Consider the following 19,348-nt stretch of genomic DNA (forward strand, 5'->3'; position numbering starts at 1 on the left):
ACCGTGAGCTAGTTTTTTTATTAGCATTACACAACTTAGGAAGTCATACAAAATCCATTGGAGTTCACAGGTTAACAAAGTTGTTTGTGTGCTGTGCTCTTCATAAGTTCCCAGAACTCATGTGAGAAAAAGAAAGCAGATCGAGTCTTTCTGTGGGTTCTGGGCTGAGTTTCATAGTCTAGTTTAACACATGCACATGACCTACACATCGCTGAGCGGTGGAATAGGAGGACAAGTCTCCTCACAGCAACACCTTTAAGAGCTGCAGCTGCAGCTGTGCCACACACCCCACTTCAGTATGTTTTGAGAACACACTGACGAAACAAGCGCAAAGGAAAAGTCTTCAACTTCCAGAAGAAGTTCAACCTTCTCCACATGGCAAAATTAAGAACATACAGATTATTCTACCCCAGACCCTCAGTTACACCCCCCCCACCCCAACCCCACAGCTGCATTCTTCACACCCATATGGTACCACCACATTTTTGTACATACATAACAACATAAATAGCATTTTCAGTAACCTGCATCTTTGTAACAAACCCATAAATTCAACTAACACATTGCATTGGAATAGTAACCTGCACCTGGTAAAGGTGTACAACTTAAAGTTCAATAATATTAAAAATATTACAAAGGCATTAAATATGCAGGGTGTTATATGTAGTTATTCTCTGTTCAATGCTCAAACTGAGATTACGCTGCTGGTTTGGCAATGAGAAGCTGACAGATGCTACTCCAGCTTGGCTCTTTAAACCAGACACTTGAGGCACGAAGAAGCCGACCACTATTTGAAGACTCCAATTTTGAGAAACAAGCCTTAAGAATTCACATCAATTCTAGGTCATTAATTGAACACATAAGTAACACTTGTATAACTAATCAACCTTTGACGTACATCTTTTGAATATGTTCCTGGCCACAGAAAGTGTAGAATTACAACCATTTGCCCAGTCTAATTTGCACACACACTACGTATTAGTTTAGTGTGCACAGACCTGCCCTTCTGTTGAAATCTATTAATCTGGCACATCATATTCTCGTCTTCAGCACAGCCATAACACTCTACAGATGCCAAAAGCTCACTGGCAAAGCTATGATAAAGGTACAAAAAACATAGAGCTGGATAGTAGAGACACCTGGTAATGCTGAAGTACACAGAACTGACATCAAGTGATAATTGGATGACCACAAAAGTGTATTTATGCAGTTTTCTGAAGGATTTGGGGGTGGGTCGCCAACTAACGTAAGACTAGAAGTGGCAGCATTTAGCCAAAGGTACTACTATAGATGAGGATTAGTAACAATAAAACAGCCCAGGAATTAGATCTCATGACGTTCACATTTTGAATAGGAAATATGAGGGATGTAAATAAGGACTCTATTCCATGTAGAAGGTTTGAAGGCAGACCTAATAGGGTAGCTTTATGTGCACACTTTTAGCAACATCATGAGGAGTAAGCACTAGCGAAGCACAAAGTTCATTGGATCCAGTGGAGGGCGACATGTTCTGGCCATGGGAGATTTGGCTGAGAAGAACCATGATGACAGAAAATGTTGGGTCCTGTGTCCTCAGCCTTTCCCCCAGGCCTGGATCAGGTCAGTAGAGTTTGGTCTATGGGATCTATCTAACTAGACATCCAAATCTACTCGTTAGGAGGATGCTCTACTGATTAGGATGGCATGGATGCTTTCAAGACTGGTAGCATCAAAACTCCATCATTCAGCATATAGAGTTTCCCAGCCAGATCAGAGGAATTGCATTGGATTGGCCAAACACACTCAGGAGGATGGATTTGGGGGGTATAATTTAGTTTCATATGGTTTCTTGGGATAGTGAGTAGTATTAGTGTGTGAATAAACGAGATAATGAGCATGATCAATGGGTTGATGGTTTTGTGATGTTTACAGAAGATGGATGTGGCTACTGGGATTGTGTGTTAACAAGGAAAGGGTGTAAAGGCTGGATGATTTCTCATAGTCATCAGCTGGGCATGGATAACAGGATGAATGAAGTCAGTCACCAGAGAAATGGGACCTCTGATGAAGGGGCAGCATCTCAGGCCACGTCCAGCACGCCGGCAGCCACCAGCTGCCTAGAGAGCCAGTCAAGGCCCTCATGTAGCCCCACTCCGCTGCGTGCATCACAGCCCTGGATGTGCCAGCTCCGCCCACAGCACAGTTTGTGCAAGCTCAGGAGCTCAGTCATCTCCTCCACGGACACGGCACCCGCCACGTCCTACAAAATAAAGAAAAGACATATCAACAAGAAAGTCAGATACAGCAAGACTAAGAGAAATACAATAACTTATAACAGAATGAACAGAATGAAATTAAATAACTAGTACAGTAAGTAGGAAAGATGGACTGTTTTGTCTTCCTCTCACCTGTTTGTTGGCAAAGATGAGCAGCAGTGCATCTCTCAGTTCCTTCTCTGTCAGCAGCTTGGCAAGCTCACTATGGGACTCCATCAGCCTGTCTCTGTGACAGCTGTCAATCACAAATACCACCGCTGCAGACACACACACACACACACACACACACACACACCAGGATAAGCCATCTGTCTCTATTCACATGCTGTTTTTTGTTCAACAGTCATGCCTAGAGCAAATCCTCACAGCGATGTAGAGAAGGCCTCTTGTCACTTTTCATTTCTTAGTGTAGTCTGAAGTAGAGGAAACAATGGTTCTCAGTGACTTGTTCCCATGGTAATGCTTGCGCACAGAGCACCTTACTCATACAGACAACTCATCTATTTCTCACATTGTAGCTAATGCTGAAAACAGCCCTGCTCCGTCTGCTGAACTATTTATAGCTCCCTATTTAACCATTTGCAGAACACGAGAGAGCCCCACTTATGGATGACAAAAGAAGATTGCAGGAGGAATAGAGAGAGAACGGAAGGACAGTACCTTGTGTGTTCAGATAGTAGTGCTTCCACAGGGGCCGAAGTTTGTGCTTCCCCCCTACATCCCAGATGGTGAACTTGAGGTTTTTGTACTCCACTGTTTCAACATTAAAACCTGTATGAAGGGGAGGCCAGAGCAAATATTATCAGAAAACATGCTGAAGCTGTTGGTCAGACAGAACACAAGTATGGTAGACCTAGTACCAGGACTACAAGAGGTTGTGGGATGGACGAAATGCAAGAAAACATCTCAGTTAGCTGGATCACAGTAAGAGTTGAATGCAGCCCTACGCAGTACTGCAATCGTGGGATTTTGGCACCCCCTAGAGCTTACTTGTGTCATGAATCTGCTACACTCACAAATAACTCGGAGGCAGGTATTTGTGTTAGCATTCCACAAATCTATTCATTATGTGAGGATTTAACCGCCTACTTTGAGAACTCAGTGGCTGCATCAAAAGCAGCTTGTCTTTCACTAACTCCAGTTTCCTAGGGTAAATTTGGGTTCGACCCAAGTCACCCCCTTCTTTCAGTGCTTGCTGAATTTGCCAAAAAGTGAACTGGATCACAGACAAGGACGATACCTTAAAATGTGCTATGATAAATACAAAACTGGCAGGTTGATAAGACATTTTTGTTGACCTATGGTGGGAATGGGCTGCATGAACTCATCATGCTTAAGCTTGAAGAGGATGGTGGTCTTCCCAGCACCATCAAGACCCAGAGTCACCACACGGATCTCCATCTTTGGGCCGATGTGCACACGGTTGTCCTAGAGGAGAGAAAGTCTTTTTTACGAGGATGCTTATCAGCATGCATGCTGTGGTCAACCTTTTCCTACCTTTTATGAGGGCGTATTTTTGACATACAATCAATACAATCTGTCTGTTTAAGTTAAATGGTCAAAGAGTTTGTGGAGCATTCTTTGCCAGTGCTTCAGGAAGCAAATCTGGGAGGCTTTAAAACTACGTCTGCATATATTAACAATGTATGTCTTGTTCAGAAAGATGAGTTTTGTGGTATTTGTTGTCCAATTGTGGTATTCTCTGAAATTATTTCCTGGGCAGGATGCTGGCATACCTTAGTGAAGGTGACAGGGATGCCTGCGTCTAGCTGGACATGGTCGGCCAGCTCTGTGAACTGCTGCTGCTGTTTCTGTAAAGTCTCCAGGAGACGATTTATTTCCTGCTTTGACAACACCACCCTGCAGTCATCCTAGAAGGAGACATAGTCAAGCATAAAACAAAAGTGTGAGTAACTGAAGTGCCATCATACCTCTTGCATTATCCTTACTTATTAATCAAAAATGTGTAAAGTGTGATTGATAGTTACTAAAGTGCCATCATACCTGCTGCAGCGTTTTCTCACAGTGCATGCATGCGGTGGACACCTGGGACAGGAGGATGGTCATGTCCTCCTGCTGTTGCCGGAGCCAGATGAGACGCTCGCGCACGTGGGCATCTACCACACTCAGAGCCATCTCCTCTTGCCGGCACAGGGTCTCGTGGAGCTCTGCGAAGTACGCCCGCACACACGAGCGAGCGCTCTCAGCCGTGCCAGGAACCTGACAGGAAACCACCACACGAAGTGAGCGATGATGGCATAACTGCAAGACGCAACCCAACTAAATTAGCATCTTACTTACAGGTTAAACATATCTGCATATACGTCTGTACACATGTATATCATGTTTGTGGATGTGTGCATGTTTATTGCCATGTGAGAGGCTATTTTTTTATATGGAAGTTGTTTGCAGTCTGTGTATGGGTATCATTGATAAGTTCTTTGTCTAGTGTGTTTTTACAGGTTCAATATGTTTTTTTTTTTAGTGTTCTAAGTGGTGTGCGTTTGTGTAAATGAGTCAGCACTCACAGATGAAGTGTGTGTTTGTGTATGTGTATGTGTCTGTGTGTGTTTGTGTATGTTTATGTGAGTTTATGTGACAGGGCTTACGTGTTCTGTGTGAGACAGGCCAATGCTGTCCTCCACCACCTGCTCGCCCCCCTCTATTTGCTGGACGATGCCTGCCAGTTTGCGGGAGTACTCAGCCACTTCCTCGGTGAAGGTGCGGATGCAGTGTGCCATGTCCAGGATGGACGCACGGATCTGGTTAGCCTCTGCCTCCAACACTGCATGCTAACCAAGGAAAAAACACCAAGATTAAAGGAGGGTTCACATGGACAACAGACAAGACCTCTTCTAACTTACTAAAACAGCACACACACACTATCCACTTTCTGCTATCTCTCAAACAACTTACCACATGACCACAGAACAGATATGTTTAATACTTCCTGATTAGCTGACACGTAATGGTTCATTTAAAATGTTTCGAACACTTATGCTTCTGTTCAAGTACGATAAAAAATATTTGAAAAAAAAACCCATAAATTCAGGGACTCAGCCTTTTATTTTTCATACATTGAACTGGTTCAAAACACTTCCCTCACACATGGTACAATGTTTTCTAGTTAAGTAGTCTAGATCTAGTTACCTTGTGAAGATTGTATCTGATATGGGAAAGCAAATGGCATGTATACCATAACGCATCAATCTCTGTATGGGCTAGACTAGTCACCAGAGGACAATCTTGCAATCTCAAGCTCATAAAATATTTTCCAACCTTATCGACGCATTCAGATCCTGTGATCATGTGAACCAGAGGTCTCCCTACTGAGGCAGAGCCACCCACACCCCTCATCTGGCCCGTACCTTATGTCCCTGGTGCTTGCCGTATTCCTTGCAGACACAGCACATGAGGGGGCCCGGCAGGCATGCATCCTCCAGGCAGACGAACTCGATGGCGTGCACCTGGTGATGCAGACACAGCGTGCGCTCGTGGGGCTTGTCCTCCAGTGGCACACGTCGGTGCTTGGCCAGTGTGCGCGTGGAGTGCGTGAGCAGGGAGCACTCGGCGCAGAGGTGCGTGGCACACACCGTGCAATACATGGACGCCGTGTGGCTCTCGTCCTCATCGCAGCGGATGATGCGCTTTAACAGAAGGGAGGGGGTTAGACATGTCTGGAGGGCATGTCTTGAGTCTGTCTTCTCAGGTCATGAGGCACTTAACATTCTCTAATGTTCTTACATTTTTGCCGGCAAAAAAACGAAACAAGTGCAAAAAAGATTATCCGTCATAATGCAGGGCAATAGGAACAAACACTGGCATCATTGATGCAGATTTACAAATGAAGTTTGACAAAAAATAAACATGCTTCATCATTAAAGTGTTAGCAGAATAGTTCATCAGGTGGTGAATATGCAGTCACGATGTCTTAACCATGCTCAGGTCAGAAGTAAGAGGTTAAAGCGACTAGATTACACTAGTAACTACACAAGACAACAGGAGGGCAGGGCGTTCAGCATTAGGAGTTTACATGGCAATTGATAATGTTATCATTGTAATGTAATGGTTTTAAGAGAAATTCATGTCGTTTTTGAGAAGGAATAGAATAGGATATAGGCTAGAAAGTGCTGTATGACAACAACGGGTATGTCTTGGTTCATTCTTGCCAATGGTTCATCCAACGTACGTAGAACAAATCCTATGAACAAATCCAAATCCTAAAACAGCCTTATCCACTTGGCAGTGTTCTGCTACCTACCTCCCCCATCTCTGTAAGAGCATCCTCAGCAATGCCTGCCTGGTTTGAAGCTCCATTTTGTAACCTCTCCAAAAGCTCCAATAAAGCAAAATTCTTCTTCAGGCCCCACACACCTGAATCTCCTGATGAACAGCCAATAAAACAATTAATTCAGATCAGTATTAACATATATGTATATTAAATAATATTATTAATCCACATGACGAGTCCCTATTGACTTCAATGCTGTTCGTCTGGTCTGAAAAACATTGTGAAGGAGGCTCACCCAGCTCCGTGACCTGTCTGTCGAATGGGCAGCGCACTGCCCTGCCATGCAGCGGCAGCCGTGTCAGGCAATCATGGCAGACGGTGTGCCCGCAAAGCAGCAGCCGCGGGACCTTATCCCCCTGGAGCGAGAAAACGTCTTCACAGACTCCACACTCTAACACCTGTAGAGAAGCGTCAGAGATGATAGATAAACAATTTTCTAAACAAAGAAGGGAACACTTATGAGTCAATTCCGTATTTGATTATAGAAGATGCTTTATGCGATGCAGGGTATGCTACAGTATAACTGTAGACTTTGTTGTTGAGCAACATATTTTTAGCCAACACGCTTCCGGAAACATAAATACCTGAACCGTTTCACTGGGTGTTAGGGACTAATAGTTATCCCATGATTTCTTAACGTCAAGACTATGGTAGGCGATTAGGCTGGTTGATACTAAGCTGAACGTTCGTGGTGCAGAGCTGTATGTGCGATTAATGAATTAGCTACTGTTACAGAAGAGGACATTAAAGAAGAAATTAACGTGACGTTTGCTCTAGGGCCATTTTTATCTTCACCTCGCCCAATGCTGACAGGCACCTACAGGTTGTTTGTCTCCTGTGAGTTAGCAATCTAATTTAGCCCATCAGCCATAATAACAGTGGACAAGCTGGCATGAACTGTAGCAGACTAGCTGTCTGCTAGCAAGCTATCGCAGCGAGCAATGTTTGTAGGAAAGATTACAACATTGGGTAAAAGCACATCTTTATTACCAAAAATAGGTCATTTCGAAACAGACTGACTTCAACTATAACAACTGCCTGATGTATAGCTACTTGGTTATTTTCTAGCTGGCTAGCTATGGCAAATAGCTGCGTTCGAGGGAGTTGCGCCTCAGCCACGGAGGCACATCCTGACGTTGACTATAGCTAGCACTATAGTGCTCGCATTAAAGTAAATATAAAATACAAAAGCACAATTCCTCTTGTTCCCAATCACAAAAGATCATACCTTTACCGTGTTCCCAGCAGTACCCCTGCCACAGCGGGTACCTGATTCCATTACGGCCCCTTGCTTGTTTATACCCACAGCAGCGGCCATCCTTGGACTCAACCAACTACGACATCTCACTCGCACAAATGTAGCCAGTGAGGCCACAGTGGTCTATGATCGAGAAATTAAATTGGGTTGTGCGCGAGACTGATTTTTTAATGCCTTCCTGTGCATGTCACAATTAACTTTTTACACATCATAAAATTCAACAACTCGTTGGGTACGAGAGAAATGAAATAAAATAGTGTAACTTCGCTTTTACCCATAACAAACAATGGAACGCGCTGTCAGCTGTTTACGGCAGTTTATGACCGATAAACGAAGTTATACCTGTCAGAAGAGAATTTCATTTAGTTTTTATTCATTGGCTATTAACTTTAAAAATTCACAATTCTTCACAACACAACTTTACCAGAAACATGGATGTTTGGTATTGTTGTGCGACTTCATCCTATTTTATCATGACAGTCTGTTGGGTATGGGCCAAATTGCAATTGTATAAAGATAAATATTATTGCATCCTACAATGCAGGATGACCAATGCATCCTATAATGCAATAGATTAGATAAGGACAAATATACAATTGACCCAAACCACAACAGTAGTGTATAGAGACTACATACAGTCATTTTTTGAAGCAGCGATTCCATAGGAATTAACTTCAAATAACACACCACTGGAGGCAGTCTTTCATACCAAAACTAAAATATTTCCAAACGCGACTTCCACACGTCTAGCTTGTCTCTCTCGTGCTGCCATAAGTCTGCTTGGCAGGCAGGTGAAAGGTCATACAAGAAAATGGAAGTAAATCAAGCTAAACAAGAGCATCTTTTGGCCTTAAAAGGTACTTCTCGATTTACCCTTGACATCCTGCACGATTTTTACAGCATTATTTCAGCTGCGAAGTTCTTTGTCCACCTGACAACAGCTTTTTGAACAGCCAATGCTGGTGAAAATAAATAGGGTCCTAGCATGAATGCTAAGTAAACAGGGAGCATAGTAGATGGTTTTCGAGTGAGCTAAGCTGATGTTGGCAGAATTGAGTGTTGCCTCACTAATCATGTAATGCATTGTATTTGCGGTGGATTATGTTATGCGGTTTGTGAATAACAAAAAGGCCTCAGACGGTCATTTACATGATTTGATCCCTAACTAACTGGCTGTCTTCAGCTTCAATAAATCCTAATTAAAGTTGCTATCAATAGTAAACGTTAGCTAGATAGACGTCACACTTATATAGGCTAGTCTGTTTGTAGCCCTTCTTGTGCGCAGTGATTGTCTGGCATTTCATTTTGTCATGATAACGTTGACTTCTGTTGTAAAGATGCAGTGTCCGGATACCACGCGTAGCTTATTTGATAATCTTTCTCTCTTTTGTTAACTTTTAAAAGCTAGGTATTATTAAGTATGACGTGTACATTATTTACAATATGGATAAGTCTAGAAACGAGAAGTCCATGATGGTGCCACACAGCAAAGCTTGAGCTGCGATAACGTAGAATGACTCAAGCACTCATCAGCTGTGTTCTTGGGTCTTGTCAACATGAGACGGGTGTTCTGAGGACAGATCCACTCTGCAGAGCTCATGTGCTCGGCTGCTAAACATATCCCAATCTATGCTTTGCTTTGCCTTTCCTTGAATCATATGCACCATTGCGAACTTGACATACACGTAAACATTCCCGAAAAAAGTAATTGACATTTGTTAACACAAAATGGTGCTCCTGAGGTTTGTAGCCTAAAGAAAGCCCGACTTCTTTCGTGGTGATGTGGGAATGCTCATGATAGTCAGGGACAGGCTATAATAACATACACGAGTAGTGGTCTAAACAGTCATGATTAAAATTAGCCTTGGTTTAAGCTTCATTGTGAATACTTTTGTGAATATATGAAATGAATTGATGTAGCTGTTGACACTGACTGACTTAGCTTTGTCTATAGCCTACATCTCCTGGCTGTCACTCAACAGCCAATGGGAGGAGATACTTTTACAGCCTTCTCTGTAACACAGTCATTAACTTAACACATGTGCAGCATTAAACCAGAGAAGTGGCAAGTCTATTCTTAGCTGATTTATATGGACTTTTCATAGTCATTTCTTATCTTAGTTTATAGGCCCAAAATTATTAAGCTTTTTACATATATTGCAGCAATACTGTGAAAGTTTTCCCCCTCAAAGAACAATATTTTCTTTTAGCACAGTATATATTTTCAGTATGTCGTATTTTTCAATGCACAATATTTTCTCATGGAAATGCGCATTGCGCAGCAACACTCCTAGATTTACCAGGTTCATTCGCCCCACTTTGAGCATAGACACATCAGGCTAGATGTAATAACTCACAAACTTAATTATCCCACTGGAACCGTCACTGCTCCCCAGCACAGCAACTTAATGCCTTGTAAAGAAGTAAATATAGAGTTGGCATTGCACATTAACTAGCTACTACAGATATAAGGCCTGAAGTGTGTATGTGATTTACAAGATTTTACAAGATCAGCTTTCTTTTCTAGCTGCATGTGAAATATTGGTTGCCTACCTTCAGCTTTTGGGATGTGTTCTCCTCCCTACTAAAAGGAAATCATGACACACACAAAAAAAATATTGAATACTTTTCACTGCAGGGAAAAAAAACCCAGTAGTGCTGGCCATGATTAAAGTGGGCATTAAAGGTGAACAGAGATGTTTTCCATTTCTAGCTACAAATTTTGCCTCCATTTCCTCTTCCATGGCCTGTAAATGTTGATGATTTCTGTACTCATTCATTTTGTTTTTCTTTACTTGGTTGTTTACAGTCATGCGGCTTACAAAGCCCACCCTCTTCACAAACATGCCTGTGACATGTGAAGACAGGGATCTACCAGGTAGGAACCTTATGCTTTGCTATGACGGTAACCATTGTGAGTGTGCGTGTATGTGTTCGTGCGTGCGTGTGTGTGTGTGTATTAGCCTTTCGTAGTTTGGACCTCATCAATTGTAGATACAAAAATATCTATAAATAAAAGATGGAAAAGGTATAACTCTATATTACTATAACTATAATTTTATTGCAATTTGAAATATTACAGAAAACATGCATTGATGTAAAGTTGGCATTGACTATAACCAGTACTGTAATGATCTAAATCCTGCATGGAATGTTAAGGCCATTGAGAATGCAATGAACCTTTCATACTAAAGCTTATATCAACAGAGAAAGAGGACTGGAGCGGTGCTTAACAGAGAAATGATAGATGGTCAAAGCCAGAAGCCTACGTAACATTATACATTAATTGCTGTATTCATATATTTTACATATATTGTATCTCTGTTCTTACTTGGAATCCCATTCATTACCAGAATTTCTGCAAAGTTTCCAGTATGACCACCAGCGCCCAAATATAGTCCCCTCCAACCTCCCACCTCCCCACCCCAATCTGACTCAAATTTATACTGTTTGTTTTCTCCCAAGAGTCCAACTCTGTGAAATTCAATCGCTGGCCGACAGCCGGTTTGCGTGGACCCCCATGCATCACTGTGACACTTCTATGTAGCTCCGCTATTTATATGAGCAGAGAAGCACTCAGTGATTCCTTTCCACTGTAAATCACTGGGAATGAGGCAGGTACTACAAAGAGCAGAGATCAGAGTCATGGAACATGCACTCATTTGACACCAGAACACTGTGTATACAGTCTTTTTTCACCCAGTGGTTCAATGAGACTTTGTTTTTGATGGTTAGTAAGATAAGGGGATACACATAGAAGTAAATGCTACAAGGTGTTGGGTCTGTCCTTGAGTTTGTGCTTTTCCAGTATACCACCTTCTGCTTTGCTATGACTGTAACCATTTTGAGTGTGTACGTCTGTATTTGATGCAGGTATCATTGCCTCTGTGCATCAAAGTTCCAGCCTCTGCGTTTTACATTTGTCGCTTCTGTCTGTATAAGTATCACAGCTGTTACTAGTGAGAAGTAGAAAGTGACCTGTGTGTGTGTGTGTGTTCACAGGGGATTTGTTTAGTCAACTCATGAAGAATGATCCTTCGATTATCAAAGGAGCAGAGATGCTGATGCTGGGCGAAATGTTGACACTCCCTCAAAATTTTGGGTAAAATAATTCATTACGCATTCACTTTTAAATAATTTCTGGGAAGATAAAAATTGTCTGTACAATAAACCCTGAGCAACTTGTATTTATTTTCCCATAGAAATATTTTCTTGGGCGAGACCTTCTCCAGCTATATTAGTGTACACAATGACAGCAGCCAGGTGGTCAAAGACATTCTGGTGAAGGTAAGGAGCTGTATGGGTGAACATGACTCAGTCTGAAACCAGGTGCATCATCTTTGCTTTGACAAAGTGAAATTAATGAAATAAAACATATCCAGAACTACACATTCCTTGTAATTGCCATTACAGAATATATAAAAGTCTTGAATGGTTCCATGTGAATAGCCATTTAACGACTTCCTGTTTCCTGTCTTCCCCCTCCCAGGCTGATCTCCAGACCAGCTCCCAGAGGCTCAACCTGTCTGCGTCCAGTGCGGCCGTCTCAGAGCTTCAGCCTGACTCCTGCATAGACGATGTTATCCACCATGAGGTCAAGGAGATCGGCACTCACATGTATGCCTCTGAACCATCAGTGTTGTAGGGCTGAGAGAGGCTCCCTCCATCTTTAGTCATGAAATGTGGCTGTGATGGTCTCTTAGCCGAAACATGATTCTGAAGTTTAATGAAGGGAAATAAGTATATTATTAGGGAAATAAGTATATTATGTTTAGTGAGGGCATGAGTGATACGAGTATATTGTGATACGACATAAACATAACATGAAAGACTAGTTTGCTGAAGGCCTTGTCATGTGAATCATATGAGTCATATCTTAATGCAGTGGTCTTCAACAGGGGGTCCGTGGAGGTACTGCAGGGGGGTCGCGAAATCTTTGGTTGATAAGATAATTTTTTTTATATTTCTAAAAAAAAAAAAATCCCAATCAATTTTTTTTTTCCGCAAATTTAAATGTCTTCCAAATCAGAATTGTATTTATTCCCTTTAAATTTACATTAACATAAATCCAACATATTGTAGCGAACGTATAAATTGATCAAGAAGACGTTATCTTTCAGTCCAATCGACACATTCAGCTACCCACAGGAGCTCTCTCAAGCTGGGCACCGGTTCACTCACAGCACCTTTCATGCACAGGCACTAGCCAATCAGATCGCGTTTCTGCCCAAGTCTAAAGAGCGCGAAAATCAAAGATAAAAGATGGCGGACCAAACTCCATGGCTAGTCTTGTTTGTACCTATAAATTGTTAGTTTGACATTTTTTTGCTTAGATTTAAAAAAAAATTTAAAAAAAAAATGAAGAGAAATAGACACTGGACAAGGTCAAAAAACGTAAATTGTAACTGAAAAATAAGTGAGGATTTGCGAGGTGTGTGAGCCTCCTAGCTAATGTAAGCATGCTACTACCTACAATCTTAACAACTTGCTAGCGGTGTGATTGGTTTGTTGACCTGTCAATCTCACTATAACATCTATGTTGTCAACACAACTCCATGCGCCAGACTCCTCCTCCGTCCCGTTGGATCGTGTCAGTCAGGAGTTATTGAAAAGAAGATACATCTCACTAATGTGGGAGGATGTGTGCCATCGACACAATAACAGGGTAGCTATGTTTATTTGGCACTAGGCCCAGTATATTATAAACAAAATTTTATGCAATTTATATAGTAGGGGGTCCCTGCTCATCTCGCCATCAGTTTGGGGGTCCCTGGCCTGAAAAACGTTGAAGACCCCTGTCTTAATGTTAAGTGACAATCGAACAAAAATGGCACATCATTAAAATGTAAACAATTGCCTTTTCCTTGTTAATCTTTGTCATGATCACCCTCCTCACCAGATTGGTTTGTGCTGTCAGTTACACCACCCAGTCGGGGGAGAAGATGTACTTTAGGAAGTTCTTCAAATTCCAGGTGAGCCAAAGCGCCCCCTCTGCTGAAGCTGAGACATTTTTCATGCCCCCCCACCCCCACCCCCCCTCCCCTCCCTTCCATAGGGTTATTCTGGTCTCTTTTAATTAAACGACCCTTCAGAGCAGAGGGCAGTTAGCACCAGGGCTTCACATTGGCATAAGGGAATGACATCGCTGGGGCAGTCCTCCTCCACATCCAAACAAACGCAGTGGACTTAATCACTCAGGGGAGGTTTCAGGGAGAAGAGACTCCCGTCTGAAGATAGACTTTCGTGTCTGATGTCTGTCTGTCTGTCAGACAGGAAACCTTGAGGCTGTGTGGTGTTGCTTAGTGGGTTTCCTCTGTAGTACGTAAACAAATGTTGAGTCTATTAAGTATTGAACCCGATGGGGTCGGGATGGATGAGGAGGCTGATAAAAATACCTTCATCCTGAACTCTTTGGTCGACCAGGTTCTGAAGCCACTGGATGTCAAGACCAAGTTCTACAATGCAGAGGTGAGTTCTGCTTTTTTTCAGCTTCTTTGAGGTCTGCACCACTCCAAGTCAAAAAAGCATACCAGGATTTGGTATGAGATGAGTGACAGAGACCAAATAAGTGTTTTCACTCTCAGATCTTTAAAAGAAATTATAGCAGTGGTTGTATTTTTTTAATTACAGAATTGTCCCAAATAGATTACTCCCACTGAATCTGACTCGGACATACATGTTTAATGGCTGCCATGCTTGTTGTTAGTCATGAGGCATGCTGTAGAGAACTATCTGTGTCACTCCATCTGATATGCATTGTAGCATTTCCATCCTCACAAAGTAGGTTAGGTTTCATTTGTTCCTTCCCCTTCATTGATTTCAAGTTTGTAAAAGCATAGTTTTATGCCCTATAGTGTTTTAAATGTGTCATTTGCTTGGTGAAAATGCATTGTCATGTATTACTGTTTCATGCATGTAACCCCCATTTCTTTTTTTAATGGCTCTTGTGTTTTTTATTTTCTCCATTAGAGTGACCTCAGTTCAGTGGTAATTGTTTTTTCCCTTCTCATTTCTAAAGCCCTGCCTGCCATACCATTTGTTGCAGAAGCTCTCTTTCTTTCCCCTTCATTCCATCTTTCTGTCTCTGTCTCTCTCTTTTTTCAGTTTTTCTCTCTCGCTTCTTTCTCTAATTGGAGCCAATGAAACAAAAAAAGGAAAACACTAAAAGAACATTTTGGCTTCCTCAATAAGTGCACGGCGAAAGGCATCTATAACGTTTACCCACAAGACATGCACTCGCACTCGCACACACACACACACACACACACACACACACACACACACACACACACACACACACACACACACACACAGATTGGCAGACACAGTCGAGCTGATCCATATGCTCTCTTCAGTGTTTTTCCCCACTGCTTCTTGTCCTCCATGCAGAGCTTGTGCCCTCTCACTGACTCACTGCACACGAAGTGAATCTGGAAGTGTGGTGTGAGGATCATTAATCAAATACCTTTAAATCTGCTTCAGTTGGAGGAAATCAAGGATGGTGGTGCGCTACTTGGCTTCTGATTTAAATGTTGTCTGATCACATTAACAAGAAGATGTCTATGGTGATTTTCATTGATTTGGGTTTTCATTTTATTTTACTCGCATAATAACTTGATTGAAATTCATGCTGATTTTAATTCACAAGTCATGTTTTCATGGATGAAAATGGACATATGCTTCCTTTAGTCTATAAAAACTGTCACCAGTTTTGAATTGATTGGTGACTTGGTAAGTCATACCGGGAGTGATGGGAGTGAATGGTGAAGGACTGTCAGCTCTGCCTGGTGATTCTGGAATGGCGTGTTGAGCCTCTGAAACGCTGGCATGAACTAATCCCTGCTGCCGACCGTGTTCTATGCTGCACTAATCCCAACCTGTCAAACCCTGGCCAGCACCAGATTAATTTGGCACAGCATGGATTGGCACTTTCCAACTTTATTTAGGCCTATTTGTAGACTAGCTAGCTCAATATGGTCTGCATTCAGAGTTGTGTTATGGCACAGCTGCTATGAATTGTCTCCAGGTATTCTAGCATGCAATAGATGTATACATTATTAAAATACAATCAAAGCTCCTTTTGGATAATTAATATGAAAGAGTAGGTCATGTTAAAAAAAATCTATTTTGGGTTAATTATTAGAATATGACAATGGATCCAAGATAGTAACAGGTATATTTCTGTTCTATGTACTGATAGATTATAAGTTGTATATAATTTATAGTATTATATAAGTGTAAATTCAAAGTAGTGCAAAATACAAAGACCAATCCCAGAGGCTAAATGGAGTCAGGTGCTGCCCAGTGGTCACTTACTGGTGGCCCTGCTGCACCGTTCTGAGGATATGACCTTTGACCCTTAGACAGATGAGGTGTTTCTGGAGGCTCAGATCCAGAACATCACCACGTCACCCATGTTCATGGAGAAGGTGTCTCTGGAGCCATCCATGATGTATTGTGTCAGCGAGCTCAACAGCGTGGCTGCAGGGGATGATGGGTAAGACAGAGAGCACACACACACACACACACACACACACACACACACACACACACACACACACACCCTTCCCGTTGGCCTCAGGGTGCAGAAACCAGTAAAAAGCAAAAACACTCATTTTCATATACAGTAAATACATAAAATGAATATTAACTGTGTAAATATATGAAATACCATTAAGCCTACCTCCATCTCGTGTTATATAATAACTTTGTGCCTTTCATGATTCTCCTCTGTCTGCCTCTCCCTGCCCTACAGAGAGTCCACCTTCGGTAAGATGTCCTACCTGCAGCCCATGGACACGCGGCAGTACCTCTACTGCCTCAAGCCCAAGCCTGAGTTTGCTGAGAAGGCAGGGGTCATAAAGGGCGTGACGGTCATTGGCAAACTGGACATTGTGTGGAAGACCAACCTCGGAGAGAGGGGGCGCCTGCAGACCAGCCAGCTCCAGAGGATGGTGAGAACACAGCAAGCAGTGGACTTGAAGCAATGTTGTATACAGTGAAAATGTGAAAGTAGGAAATTGTGAATGGAATTCCCCCTGTAATGACATTGTGAAGCCAGTAACAATAATATGAAAGCTACAATGATTCAAAATTATATTATACAATAGTGTGCAAATAAAGGTGGTAAGCTCAATACTTGGCACAGGTTGGTGTCTGTGATACCATTGGTTTTGGGATGTGAAAACACATGCTCATGCTTCTCTGTGTTGTGTCTCTGCAGGCCCCTGGGTACGGAGATGTGCGGCTCTCCCTGGAGTACATCCAAGACACAGTCAACATAGAGGAGCCCTTTGACATCACCTGTAAAATCACTAACTGCAGGTGTGAATCGGAGCTCTTGTTTTACTCTTCAGTTTGCAGTCACTGAAACGTTGAGCTCGTATGAGCAAGGCAAACACCTACTTTAGTCACATGTAACTAGTAATGTCTGTTCTACTCTGTTTTCAGCATAGGTGTTCACCTGTTTTCTGTGTGTGTGTGTGTGTGTGTTTTGCTATGCAGCGAGAGGACAATGGACCTGGTACTGGAGATGTGCAACAGCAGATCCATCCACTGGTGCGGTGTGTCGGGCAGACAGCTGGGGAAGCTGGGTCCTAGTGCCTCCCTCTCTATCCCCCTCCGATTGCTGGCCTCAGTGCAGGGCTTACAGGTAAAGGATTATAGCATACCAGTCTTATTTCATATTCTATGGGAATAGTTTAGCTCCTGTGATTTGTTCTGCGGATTGTCATCACTAAGACTCCTGCGTGTAAAATGTGGTTCACAATTAGAGTTTGGGTGTGTAACTCCGAGATAATCAAGGCAAGTTAGTTTTAGGATGACTTGTGTGCACGTCTATGTTATACTTCGAAGTGTTGGGTTGTGATGATGTGTGTCCAAATATTTCAGAGTGTATCTGGCCTGAGGCTAACAGACACATTCCTGAAAAGGACCTACGAGTATGATGACATCGCCCAGGTGTGTGTAGTGTGTCCCTTCTGGAGCCCAGAGACTTAGACCTGCGCCCCTCAACACCACCCTGCACATCTCCGAGGACCAACTGTGCTCTTCTCTTCTCTTCAGACTCATTCTCTCTCGCTCTCTCTGTCTCTTTCTTTATTTCTCTCTCTATAACTCCCTAATATGTTCTCTCATTCTCCAACTCTGCACTTCCTGTCATCTTTTATGTGTTTTAAATATTGTTTTAAAAATACTTGTGTTTTAAATGTCTATATGTGAATAAAATGATCAAATTAAGTTCAGATGTTTGGATTAAGCGAATTGTCATAAAAACGAACTACTCTTGAATAAATAATGTTGTTGAGGTTATTTATCTGTGAGGTGAGGCATTAAGATTTCCTATCACTAATGTGAAGGTTGGCACCTTAGATAGTCGTCTCTGCCATCGGTGTATGAATAGGTAGATGTCTGAGGCATCAATGTGTAAAGCGCTTTGAGTGCTTTATGAGTAGAAATGAATGAAGTCCATTTACTATTTACTAATTACCACAATTAGGCCTATCATTCAATTTATTTTAGGTTTCATCCACAGTTATATCTCTGTTTTGCCAACCCTGGGTCAATTTCACTCAGGAAAATACAGGTGTTCCTATTTCCTTGCACTGTAGTCTACCCAATTCTCATCTGTGCCCCAATTGGTGGGAACCCCGCTCGAACCCTTGATTTTAAATCATTACCACCAAGCACCACAACCTAACATGAATGTCATGCCCAAGTGAGTACTTGTGCAATTTAAGTGATGAGCACACTGCAAGCACATGCAGGTCTGAGAGACATCAAGGGGAATGCAACTTGTTCACTGACTGGTCTTTGGAAATATTCTGGCAATTTTAACATGGACTAAATTTATGAACTATGACCATGTGTTAGCATTTACATTAGGACAGAATGCAAAATTCAACCGAGAGTTTGAAGACATTTATTAACATTTCTCTGGCAAAACATGACACTGTTTTGTATTCTCAAGCATATTCTTACTCTCCATTTAATTTCAGATCTAGAGCATGCAAAATCATTAAGGCCGACGTCAGGCATATTAACACTGCTCCAATCATATCAGAGTACTGCTAGTGATGTCACCACAAATATTTCTACTGTTCCCTAAAATGAACAAACTGTCATTGTCATACAGTGTCGTCAAAAGTAACCCTACTTCATACGTACACGTGGGTATACATATAAAGTATTGGTGATTCTATGTAATCAATAGGCACAAAATAATGCTTAATTGTAATAAATGGCGTTCAAAATAAGATGGAAAAACCCTGATGTGCCAGCTACAGTCATGAAAAGAGCTGAAGACGTTTTTGCACACTGCCACAAAACAGGAAATGCAACAAACCCAGTCTACCGGTGAATGATGTTTCATTTCTGTGCACACAAAAATAGAAGGGGTCTCATTGTGACACTACACACGGCATCCCAGAATTCAACACAGCAGAGCCTTCAACCACAGTCCCTCGCGACTCACACCTTTCATGAGATGTCTCCCATCCGTGCCGATGTGAATGAAGTATGGGGTGGGTGAGAGTGTCAAAATCG

General features: G+C 42.2%; 2 protein-coding genes across 5 annotated transcripts; one reads left to right on the forward strand and one right to left on the reverse strand.

Annotated features, from left to right (window-relative positions):
• Positions 1-17: 17 nt before the first annotated feature.
• Positions 18-7,888, reverse strand: trim23 (tripartite motif containing 23). 4 transcript variants are annotated; one of them, XM_080834676.1, is made up of 11 exons: positions 7,775-7,888; positions 6,782-6,944; positions 6,517-6,638; positions 5,624-5,902; positions 4,865-5,047; positions 4,260-4,475; positions 3,992-4,126; positions 3,554-3,683; positions 2,916-3,026; positions 2,388-2,512; positions 18-2,239 (listed from the first exon to the last, which is right to left on the reverse strand). In XM_080834676.1, the coding sequence occupies exons 1-11, from the start codon at positions 7,862-7,864 to the stop codon at positions 2,060-2,062; spliced, it is 1,734 nt and encodes a 577-aa protein (XP_080690802.1). In that variant the 5' UTR covers positions 7,865-7,888; the 3' UTR covers positions 18-2,059. The 4 variants fall into 4 exon arrangements, with proteins under 4 accessions (XP_080690802.1, XP_080690801.1, XP_080690803.1 ...); XM_080834675.1 differs by having other exon boundaries at positions 4,260-4,517; XM_080834677.1 differs by lacking the exon at positions 18-2,239 and adding an exon at positions 2,622-2,668 and having other exon boundaries at positions 2,412-2,512; positions 4,260-4,517.
• Positions 7,889-8,588: 700 nt separating this feature from the next.
• Positions 8,589-17,958, forward strand: trappc13 (trafficking protein particle complex subunit 13). Its single transcript, XM_080835903.1, has 13 exons — positions 8,589-8,661; positions 10,614-10,682; positions 11,807-11,906; positions 12,007-12,091; positions 12,294-12,421; positions 13,704-13,776; positions 14,228-14,272; positions 14,774-14,791; positions 16,168-16,301; positions 16,560-16,758; positions 17,028-17,128; positions 17,309-17,456; positions 17,696-17,958. The coding sequence occupies exons 1-13, from the start codon at positions 8,616-8,618 to the stop codon at positions 17,801-17,803; spliced, it is 1,254 nt and encodes a 417-aa protein (XP_080692029.1). The 5' UTR covers positions 8,589-8,615; the 3' UTR covers positions 17,804-17,958.
• The last annotated feature ends 1,390 nt before the right edge of the window (positions 17,959-19,348 follow it).

This window comes from Sprattus sprattus (genome assembly GCF_963457725.1).
Source record: "Sprattus sprattus genome assembly, chromosome: 3".
NCBI classification, from domain to species: Eukaryota; Metazoa; Chordata; class Actinopteri; order Clupeiformes; family Clupeidae; genus Sprattus; species Sprattus sprattus.

What these genes read in the sequence shown, in the direction of transcription:
- trappc13 (XM_080835903.1), top strand. Translation starts at nt 8,616, where the DNA reads ATGGAAGTAAATCAAGCTAAACAAGAGCATCTTTTGGCCTTAAAAG. An exon ending in GGAAGTTCTTCAAATTCCAG is followed by an intron (nt 13,777 to 14,227) that starts GTGAGCCAAAGC and finishes TTGGTCGACCAG; the next exon opens with GTTCTGAAGCCACTGGATGT. An exon ending in GTGGCTGCAGGGGATGATGG is followed by an intron (nt 16,302 to 16,559) that starts GTAAGACAGAGA and finishes CCTGCCCTACAG; the next exon opens with AGAGTCCACCTTCGGTAAGA.
- trim23 (XM_080834675.1), bottom strand. Translation starts at nt 7,864, where the DNA reads ATGGCCGCTGCTGTGGGTATAAACAAGCAAGGGGCCGTAATGGAATCA. An exon ending in CTCTTACAGAGATGGGGGAG is followed by an intron (nt 5,903 to 6,516) that starts GTAGGTAGCAGA and finishes CTTCTGTTAAAG; the next exon opens with CGCATCATCCGCTGCGATGA. An exon ending in GCCTGTCTCACACAGAACAC is followed by an intron (nt 4,518 to 4,864) that starts GTAAGCCCTGTC and finishes TGCGTCTTGCAG; the next exon opens with TTATGCCATCATCGCTCACT.